The following is a 10626-nucleotide window of genomic DNA, read 5'->3' on the forward strand; positions in this document are numbered from 1 at the left end:
CCTGGGGGACGGGTGGCCGCAGGGGACTGGCGAAGGCAGCCACAGAGCCTGCCCTGGCTGTGAAAAGGGAAACGAAGAGGAGCCGGGAATCACAGCCCCGTCAGCCCAACCTCGGTGCGGGACAGACACTGGGAGAACGTCTTGAACAAGCCCTTCGTAAGGCCCTGCAGGTAACAGGCGGATAAGTCCTGCCCTCGGCCCTAACCCTGGGACCCTGTGAGGAGTAGCCTCAAAACTGCTCAGTCCGTGAGCTACTCCCTTCCCTGGGTCACCTGTCCCTGGCCCCACTGCTCATGGTCCACTTCCTGGAACCAGGGAGGAGGTGGCCTCTCTCAGGTCTCTGTGCCTAGGACTCCTGGCCATGCCCATACAGGCACCCCCTCAACTCCAGTACCTTTTGGGTTGTCGTGGCACCCACAACTGCGCCAAGCCCAAGCCCAAGCCCAAGCCCTCCTCCTGCTCCTAACTCCCTTCCAGCTGCCCCTATCTGCCTGGCAGGGAGGCTTTTAACTGCTGGGGCAAGCTCCTTGATTGGCCTCAGCTGGCCTAATTGGCCCAATTGCCCTGGAGTAGCCCCAGCTGGATCACCGCGGGAACAGGGATTTGTTGATCCTGGGCTAATATAGATCCCCTCCACTGCTCTCCTGTAGCCATCCGGTCTGGCCCTGTCACCATATGTGTTGTGCATTTCCACGGGAAGTACCCAGAAGTAATAACAACAACACAAGTGTGTGTGTGTGTGTGTGTGTGTGAGAGAGAGAGAGAGACAGGGTGTGTGTTGGGGGCATGTGAGAGACAGCGCAGAGGATTGCAGAGTAGCGGGGGGAGTTCAGGACCCCACTGCTTCAGAGGCGCCCCCCTCAGCACGGCCTGCCCTGGGCAGTCGCCCAGTCTGGCCCCCCCAAGGCCGGCCCTGCTGGAGCAAGCCCCGGTGAGTGGGCAGGCGGAGCTGCGGGCTGCAGAGAGGGGCAGGGAGCTAGGCTGGCGCCTCCCCCCGGGACTTAGCTGCTGCTTGCAGAGCCGGGCTGGGAGATGACCACGCCGTGCGGCCCCCGGCTGCGCTGCGGTGGGGGGCGACTGCTTGGCCTCCGCTCTCCGGGCGCCCCTGCAGGCGGCAGCCGGACTTGTGGTGTCTGGTCCCTGTTTGCCCTGTCCGACCAGACTTTCCGGTGGAAGACCAGCCCCCTGACATCCCTAGGAAGAGCCCTGGAGCTCCCCAGCCTGGAACAGGGAGAGGGGTCCCCCCTGCAGCCCCCGGGCTCCCCAGCTGGGTCACCCGTTGAGTTTGCCCCTGCCAGGGCGACGGAGTCCGACAAGACATACACAGTCCCACGTCCCCACAGGAGGAAGGGCCATCAGCCCACCTCCCGGCCCCTGTGGGTGGCATGCCCGTGACTCAGGACTTACAAGGGCTCCGTCCTCTCCAAGGGGTGGGGGCTCGCGTCCCTTCCATGGAAAGGGAGGCTGGTAGGGAAGCCCAGGACCTCCCCCTCCACCAGGCTCCAGCCCGCGGCCCTTCAAGAGGCGGCGATAGCAAACACCCCGGGGTTCTTTGGGGCTGCCTCTTGCTTCCCCGCTAGGCCCTTCACCTGAAGTCCCACAGAAACCAGCCAAAACGACTGAATCCCCGCGGGCCACCGCCTTCTTTGCAGGCCACGGCCAGCTTCAAACTGCCCCAGGTTCCTGGGTTTCACTCCCACCGTGTGGGGCTGCCTCGCTGTCCCTCTGCCCAGCGTTTCAGGCAGCCTGCAGCCTGGTCGGCCCCGGCTCCAGTCAAGCTTCCAGCTCAGGGCTCAGCCTCCCCTCTCAGCCCAGGAGAAAGCTCCCGGCTGCTCACACCTGGCTCTCCCCCTGGCCCTTCCTCCAGGGCCTGGAGTAGCTGCCGCAGTGCGGAGGCCTGCTGGGCCCTCTCTCAGGTGCTCTCAGAACAGGTCTGTCCCCCGAGCCTGCCGGCCCCTTCCTGAGCCAGCTGGCTCCCTTTAAACCTCCCCGCCGACTGGGGCCAGCTCTGCAGGTGCAGCGGGGTGCTCACCTGGCCCAGAACTGCTCCTGAAGCCCGTCTGGCCCCGGGTGGGTTTGCACACCCCATCCCAGGGGGCTGCTGTTCCCTCTGGACTGCCCCAGACAGCACCAAATAACAGGATTTTCAGAACTCTACCGGGTGAAGACATGTCAGCCGCTCCTGCCATGGGGCCTCGTCCCTCGTCTCTGCAAATACCCCCAGGGCCTCTGTGCCTGCTTCATTTCGTCTCTGCCACCTCAGCGCGTTACTCCCCACGGCACTCATCCTGCGCCCTGCTGAGTGCCCTTAAACCCTACTGGCTCTGGTGACTTGTTTGGAGCTGAGGGGGCCCGGCTCTTTGCAGGAATCGGGATTTGCAGGGCTGGGCTCCATTTCGGGGGCCGGTCTCTAGCTATGGCCCAGTGCCTTTGCCCCTGCCACTCCAGCCCTGCTGGTGCTGAATTTCCTGGCGCTGCCCTTTCCTTGCCCAAAACCTTGATACTTGTTCCAAGACAAGTGGGACGTGGTTCATCTGGAAATCTTGTAAGGCCTCCACTTCTAGCTGATTCCTGGTATTTCTGGTTTCTGGCTTGAATGGAAATCCTGGCAGAAAGCCTCATGCCACTGCTGCTTCTGGGTCTGATACTCACCAGGAAGTGCAGGACCAAGGGTGAAAAGCGCAGGTAAAATGAGCTTGTTAGCTGAACCCAGCCCTGCACACATTTCCAGCTTAGGGTTGAATTTTTAGCAAAAGTTCATATTGGTTATTTTCTCCCAAGCCCCTCATGCCTCCATAATAGCCAGGCATCCACTCAGTCATATTCTGGGGTGCTCCAGGGACAGGGTTGAGGGATATAGGGGGCGGACATATGACAGATGTGTGACGTATCGTACTCCTGACTTCCTGGATAGGCCCCTTCAAGCTGGGCAGGTTTGGTCTGTCTGTGGTGCGTACTGGGGCTGTCAGGACCAGCAGGCAGGTGAGGAGTGGGAGACGAGGCCTGGGCAGCTGGAAAGCAAAGAGACGGGGTGAAGCTGGAAACCCAAATGCAGGGGCCAAGAATCACAATTCCCCCATCCCGGACAGAAGGAGTCAAATACTCCCCGCTGGACCCACGGGTTCGGATTCTGGAGGTGGCTCCTTGTGCGGCTCTGAAAGTTCATGACGTGCAATGACTGCCCCTCAGTGACGGAGCGCTGCACAACGCCAGGTCTAGTGCCGCTGCCCTCTGGGCTCCTCTCCCCGGCACAGGCTGTTGGTCACACTAGTAAAACGCTGGAGAAGGGGTCCAGCTAGTCCCCTTGTCTCCAGCGGTTCAGAGGCATGTCGCTGAGGTGGGTAATCACCGAGGCAGGGAGGAGGCAGGCTGCATTTCAGGGGCTTTGCTCTAGCAGACAAAGGTGTAATGAGAGCTGATGGCTGGAAGCGGAAGTTAGCAATGTAAGTGTAGACGAGCGAGGGGATGTCACCAACCACGCAGGGACATGGGAATTCACTCCAGTCACGTGGCTTCTGGGGATGGAGGCAGCACGTGGCTGGCACTTATAGCGCCTGCCGTGCGGGAGGCAGGTGCTGCGACCGGTTTCTCCCCCCAGCGCCCGCCCTGCCGCGCTCCAGGGATGCTGCCCTGCCGTGGCCAACGAGCTGTCAGGTGTCTTGAACTGGAATTTGTTTGGAGAGAAACTGTGCAAAGGAACCTTATCAGCCCCGAGCAGAGAGTACCTGGGAGCCTGCCTGGACCCTCTACTCCCCCCAGATAAGGTTGTTCCCTGGAACCGCCATCCATCAGGATCTGGAATGATGCCTCAGATCTAGAGGTAACACGCAGGGCAGCCAGGGCAGAGCATCCAGGGCCGGGCACGGCCTGCTCCCTGGGAGCGTTAGGGCTTTCAGGCACGGGAGCTGCCAGCGGAGCAGGTTGTGGGTTGTACGTTAAAGCCGTGAAGGACCAGGGGGGCAGAGAAACCGGGCGCTGTGCCATTGCGCTGGATCTGCTCCATCTTTTGGGGCTAAGTCTTACAATCTGCAAAGGAAATCCAGGTGCAGAAATCTGCCTTGGGTATTTAGACTCCTCAGTCAGGCAGGTGCCTCTGAACATTGTACCCAGTGTCTGCTGCCTGATCCGAGCCACATGGGACCGAGCCAAAACTCCCAGCTCCAGCTGGTGCAGAACGCTGCAGCCCGTCAAGAGCTCGTCAGCCCAGCGCTTCACTCACTGCCCCGGCTTCTAAACCCCTGCTGCGTCCAGCTGCCCCAGCAAAGTCACTGATCGACACCAAACCACGTCCGCCCAGTGCGGCAATTCCCTAGGCACCCCACAATGCCTTGGTTTGCCACTCAGACACCAGGGTGATGGGCACAATGTAAGGACCTAGACCAGTGAAACAGGGAGCTAGACAAGGAAACACTGTGCTAAATGACTTTCTTTAACCTTGTCCTGCACCCCGGCCCCCCCCCACTTTACCTGCTTCCTCCGCCGTGGGGGGCTGTTGTGAACCTGGCTCGTGACCTCCCTGACACTGGGCCTGTCGTCTCGTTCCTGGGGGGCTGCAGTGCGCCGTGACTCCCGCCTGGGGCCGCCAGGTAACGCTGCAATGGGATACGTCACCGGGTGTTACTGTTACTGTCTGGGTCGTGGGACCGGCGGGTTGGTGCTGCAGGTTTGCTGGTGGCCTGCGGGGGCTGATGGCCAGCAGGGGGTAGGTCTCGCTCCGGTTTGCTATCCGAGGGGGAGCTCAGTGCCAGGGACACTCTGGCGTAGGATCTCCTGTCCTACAGGGAGCCCATCCCTGGACCCGCCCTCCGCTGGGCCCACCCTGGATCTCACCGTCAGCCTAGGGGCGAGCGCAGGGCACGGAACCAACATTCTGCCTTGACCCCAGCCTCCTCCCCTGGCAATCCTGGCCTGTCCGCCCCCATGTCTTCCAGGGGACCCCCCCCCCAAAGCTGGGGGGCCTCGAGGGAGTGTGGCTTCTGTAGGTTTTCAGGACAGGCTGGCAGGGCCGGCCCCTAACCGCCGGCCAAGGAGCCATCAAGCACAGTCGCACGGCGACCACTGCCACAGGCTGCTCCCCGCCCCTCCAGGATGAACGATGTGCCACGCAGAGACAGAGCTCGGGCACCAGCAGCCCTCTGCAGAGCCTCTGCCAGCTGTGCACAGCTGCCTGCCGGACAGCGCCCCCCCCCCCCCCCACGCCCCCGGAACGGCTGGCTAAGAGCACGCGCTGCTGCGCCGCAGTCAGGGCAGCACCGAGGAGGGGTGAGCGGGGATCCGGGGATCCGGGGGGTGGGTGGGGGAGACTGAGAATGCGGGGGCAGGGTGGGGATTGGGCTATGGGGAATTATGGGAGAGGAAAGTGGGGGGAGGTGTGGGGACTGGACCAGGGCTGTGGGGGCAGCCTGTGGTTTTGGGGAGCCCCGTGCACGGGTGCTGGAAGCTGCCGCCCCTGTTCCCTGGCACAGCCCCGTGGGAAGCCCTGGTTGCCTTGTGGGAGAGGCAGTCGCTGCTCCCTAGGTCAGACTCCCCCTTCCGCTGCCCTGCACACAGACATCCCCCCCACGCTCCCCACACATTTCCAGAGCCCTGCTTAGCCCTTCCTGGCCCCAGGCATCACTCTGCCTGCCCCCCGCCCTGCTCCACCCATGGCCTCTCGCCCCTGCTGACCAGCCAGCCCCCCTGGCTCCCCAGGTGGCTCTGCGGGGCACGGAGGGGTCAGAAAACACCTCGGAAGATGGCAAACCAAGGTGCTCCTTTTCTGTCGGCAGTCTGTCTGCCCCCCGGCAGGTTCTGCGCGTTGCACGGCGCCTGGGAACGCGACTGGCACCCGTGCCGGGCCCGGCCTGGCAACAAGGAGCCGGGATTTCGTCTAACGGTCCACGCCCACATTCCCACCCCGCAGGCGCTGAGGTGAGTGTGGGAAGCTGCCCAGGGTGCGCGGCGACAGGCAGGGGCCGGCCGAGGAACCCCAGCGACGGGAGGCAACCGGGGAGATTTCGAACAAGAGCATGTGTCAAATAATTGATCAGCAGCAGCCGAGCTATGGCGTCACGCTGGGCAGCTCCGTGGCGATGCCCAGAGGGGCAGGGAGCACTGACCTCTCAGAGAACTGGAGAACTGGACTCTGCCAACTGACTGCCAGGGCAGGCCCTCTGCCAGGCGGCATGGGAGCACCAGGGGCCTATTTCCTCCCCTCCCCATTTGTGCAGGGTTCTTGCCTTAGTTCCAGGCCTGCGGGCACACCTTGGGGGCATCGCGCTCTGCCAAGGGGTGCGGCCGGGCTCCTGGCTAGCTAGCAGGCAGGCTGCCGTGGGAGCGCACGCTAGCTGCAGAAACAGGCTGCGTCCTGCCCCAGAAGCAGCAGGGTGCAGTTAGCCTTGTGGTCTGGGGCCTCCCCACCCGGTCCCCTGCTGCAACACGGCTCCAGCCAGCAGGGTCCTACCTCCCCCCACCCGAAGGTGCCCTCGGCCCCAGCTTCGGGGACCATTCTTTAGTAGAGATGAAGTGCTGCAGGATCCAGGGACCTGGCCACAGAATTTAGGCCCAGCTTGATACCCCGTGGATGGGGGCTGCCCACAGGACGCCCTGGTGTGGGGCAAGCACCGTGCTCTCCTGCTCTTAATGCAGCAGGGAGCAAAGGGCCCATCCCAACAGCCCCGCACGCCCCGCCTGGGTACCTTGTCCCAACAGCCCCGCACGCCCCGCCTGGGTACCTTGTGACACCAGGCAGGTTCTCCAGCAGCACGGTGCCCACAGGCGCCCCCAGAGAGACAGTGACGGCAGGGATCAGAGCTCACAGTTAGAAGCGTATCTTTATTCCAAAGCCTCGGTCCCCAGGCAGGGCAATACAGAGGGTGTTTGTGAAGCTCCTCCCATGCTCGGGATTTCAGGTTTGCTGTGGCCTCTAGGTCTGCTCATTGCCTCTGCAAGCTAAAATGACGCAGAAGAGTCACTTCAGGCTGAGTGTGTTCCCTCTCCCCGGGGCTGGTGCGTGGGAGCTTCCATGTCTCCAGTGAAAAGGAACCAGCACTGTGAAGAAAGGCCCAGCGGAGAGCTCAGAAAGCTTACAGGGAGGAGAATGGAAGTGGCCCCATTTCCTGGATAAACCTGGTGCTTCCCCACAGCAAAGCCTGTGAGGACATGACATTCGCCCATGACAGATTGTGACCCTTTTCCATCCCTTCCTCGAGCAGGGGCTGGCCTCACCGCAGACGGGGGGCGGGGAAGGGGCGACTAACAGTAAGAAGCTGGTTTGATGAGGATGGCGGAAGCTTTGCAGTTTCCACTACAGAGACTACCCCAAGTGATGGCCCCTTTGACGTTCAGTCGAGCAGAATAACAAGCCGAGTACCACCAGCCCCCACCATAGCTAGAGGGACAGCTCCCACTGTAAGTGTCCTGGTCCAGATCTTTAGTGGAGAACTTCATGTTGTCATGCACGGCGCTAGGATTGTTTGAAGTCATGGCATCCCCGGCAGTCCCAGTGTAAGAGCCCAGCCTCAGCTTGTAGCCATTGGACTCGTCTTCCAGACCGAAGAGGTTATAGTCTGCGTATTTCATGTTGCCGGCGGAATCGTGGATGACAAACCTGACCTGGTAGACCTTCTGCTTGGCGATCTGATAGATGTACTCCGTCCCCAGCCAGTAGTCACTGTGCACGTTGCCAAAGCCGTACTTGTAGGTGCTCCAGGACTCAGCCCAGGTGATCTGTGTGTCATGTCGGTTCCTCTGGACGACCGTCCAGCCCTCGCTGGTGCTGTTCAAATCACAGTAAACCTCGAATTGATGGAGTCCCGTGGGCTGGATGACGAAGACGCCGCTGACCCTGTTCCAGGTTATCTCGCTGCAGTCCTTGGGCCAGACTATGGGCAAAACCAGACGTTGTCAAGAACAAAACCCCTGGAAGAACAGATAATCAGCTCACAGCTACGATTACAATGGAGTTTCTATAATGCCTTTTCTTGGGCTCATTCAAAACTCCTCCACAGAGGAACATCAGCCTGCATCTTGGCCGTGTCGGGTTTGGCCGAGGGTTCCTGGAGGTGGTCTCTGGTCTTCAGCCTCTTCCACTCTGGGCTGCCTTGCACCAGACTGAGGTCCCCATAGCTGTGCCTCAGGGAATTTTCACCACTGGCACTCTGCTCCCAGCTCTCTGCAGATCCCCTGGGGGTCCCTACGGGCCGAGCTGCCTGTGTGCTCCAGCAGCAGTTGATATGTGTGTGATCAACCCCGGGGATATTCTTGGACCTCACCCCCATGTGGGGTGAACACGCAGAGCGGGCCACACTTACCACTTACCATGTGCTAACCCCAAGCCATTGGCTCTGCTGCGCCGGAGGCTCCTTTCCCCCTGATCTGTGGGGAGAGGCGAGATCAGCATGACATGAGGGGTTTACAGAGGATATCTCCAGCCTCCCAAGCAGCCAGCTCCACAGCTGGGAGTATTCCTGGCACATTTGCCTCCCCTTCCCTCCCCTTGGCCTTGCTGTAGGCCTCGGTTATCCGCTGGGTGAAGGGAGAAGGGCAGGCGGCAGGGACAGGATTTCCTGCCAGCTCTCAGCCAGCCAGGGCTCTGTGGGACAGAGTAGGGAGGCCAGCTTCTCTTGTGTGCCCATCGCCGGTCAATGAGGCCTGTGGAGGGAGGGACAGCCCTCAAAGCTCTGCTGCTGGTCCGTCTAGTGCAGGTGTCGAGCCTGACTAACACGGACGGGCTCCCCCAGCTGCTCTACCTGGGTCCCGTCTGGCCCGAGTGCAGCCGCCAAACTCGCCTCCCGCTCCCGTGGCTTGGCCCACGCCACCCTGTGACTCCAGTCCCTTCCGTGGCTCTGCATCTCCTCCCGCGGCAGGGTCCGGCTCTGCTGCTCCCCTGGCGGCTCTGCACAGCCCTGCCTCGCTCCAGCTGTGTTAATTCTGCACCAGTCGCCCGCTGGCTGAGCACCCTCCTCGCATCCCGCCTGCCCCTGTCCCATGTGCTTCACCACTGCCACTCCCCCGGCCCCCTCTGCTGCCCACGCCAACCAGCACCTCCTCGCTTTCCCCGTGCTGCTCCCCGCGCTGCAACGTCCCAGCCGCTGGGCACCAGCCAACCTCCCTCTCCTCCCTCAGACGGCCAAAGAGCTCAGCCCGGCTTTGAATGTACAGCTCAGGCTGGCTTGTAATTTCTCCCAATGGCTTCAGGCCTCATAACACCCAGCCAGCCAGCGAGTCACGTCCTGGGGAGCCCAGGGCTGGCGGGGACCCACGGACAGAGCTGAGGGCTATCGGAGTGAGGCACAACACACCTGCCTTCAGGTGCTTCGGGTGGACGTTCCTGACTTCATGGAGGGGTCCCTTGAAGATGTCCAGGTTGAGAACCGGGGCTGAGAGGGCCAGCAGGCCGGTGAGGAGCAGGAGACGAGGGCTCCGGGCAGCTGCAAAAGGGGAGAGGCGGAGAGAAGCCGGGAACACAAACCCGCCCTGAGGAGCCACAACTGACGGGGAACGGGCTAACCCAGCGCTGGGGCGGCTGGAGCCTCCCGCCTCACCCCAGCAGGGGCTGGACCCGCCGCCCTCGCCCGTCAGGCTGGCTGGGAAGCCGGCCACCGGCCAGGCACGCAGGGGGCAGAAATACCCGGGAGGAGAGCGGGTCCAGGGGAGCTTGGGATATGCCCTGGAGAAATGCCCCCACCCTGGCTGCACCTCGGAGACACCCCTGTGCCATGGAAATTACCCTGAGGGGGGGCAGGGAGAGTGGGTGAAAGAGAAAATGTGGCCAGGGGCTGGGTGGGCACTGAGCGCCCCAGGGAGGGGGGGGAGGGATGGATGGGCACTTAGAACCCTGGGGGGCTGTGAGGGGACGGGGATGGGTAGGCAATGAGAGCCCCAGGGATGGGGGGGCTGTGAGGGGACAGGAGCTGGGGGGACACTGAGAGCCCTTCCTGAAGATTGGGGGCTGGCCAGGGGCACTCAGAGCCGGGAGGCGAAGGGGGGAGGAGCTGGGCCGGGGAGGTGACCAGGGCACTCAGAGCAGCGGGGGCGGAGGAGGGGGGTGTCACAGCTGGGGAGGGCTGTCACAGCTGGGGAGTTTAACCCTTCGGGGCAGGTTTGTGGACACTCTCTGGACCCTGCAGTTGGTGTCTCTGCTCCTCTGAGTCTCAGCCTGGGCGTCTCTCCACCCTTCCCCCAACCTCCGCTGGGCGAGGTGGGAGCGCCCCACATGGAGTTCCAGCCCCACATTCGGACCCACAGGTGCCGGTGGATTCTAGTCCCAGCTGAACACCCCCACCCGGCCCTAGCGAGGAGCAGAAGGGCCCAGCGCTGCCCGCACAGACCCTCTGGCTCTCCCAGGCCGCACTTACCCATCACCTCCCGCAGCGCGTCTGTCCCAGGCTGAACGCTGCCGCTCTGTGCAGAGCTGTCTAGACGCAGGCAGCACGTGGCTGGCACTTATAGCTCCTGCCGTGCGGGGGTCAGGTGCTGCGACCGGTTTCTCCCCCCAGCGCCCGCCCTGCCGCGCTCCGGGGATGCTGCCCTGCCGTGGCCAACGAGCGGTCAGGTGTCTTGAACTGGAATTCGTTTGGCGAGAAACTGTGCAAAGAAACCTTATCAGCCCCGAGCAGAGAGTACCTGGGAGCCTGCCTGGATCGG

At 62.5% G+C, this 10626-nt stretch overlaps 1 protein-coding gene across 1 annotated transcript; it reads right to left on the reverse strand.

The window, feature by feature from the left end:
* Nucleotides 1–6829: 6829 nt before the first annotated feature.
* Nucleotides 6830–10341, reverse strand: LOC137146481 (fibrinogen-like protein 1-like protein). The gene is made up of 4 exons (XM_067537748.1): nt 10311–10341; nt 9282–9410; nt 8299–8355; nt 6830–7862 (listed from the first exon to the last, which is right to left on the reverse strand). Exons 1-4 carry the CDS (start codon nt 10339–10341, stop codon nt 7234–7236), a joined length of 846 nt encoding a protein of 281 aa, XP_067393849.1. The 3' UTR covers nt 6830–7233.
* Nucleotides 10342–10626: the final 285 nt, after the last annotated feature.

Source organism: Emydura macquarii, unplaced genomic scaffold, assembly GCF_026122565.2.
Source record: "Emydura macquarii macquarii isolate MOO-44397 ecotype Brisbane River unplaced genomic scaffold, CSIRO-AGI_Emac_v2 contig_450, whole genome shotgun sequence".
Lineage (NCBI taxonomy): Eukaryota > Metazoa > Chordata > Testudines > Chelidae > Emydura > Emydura macquarii.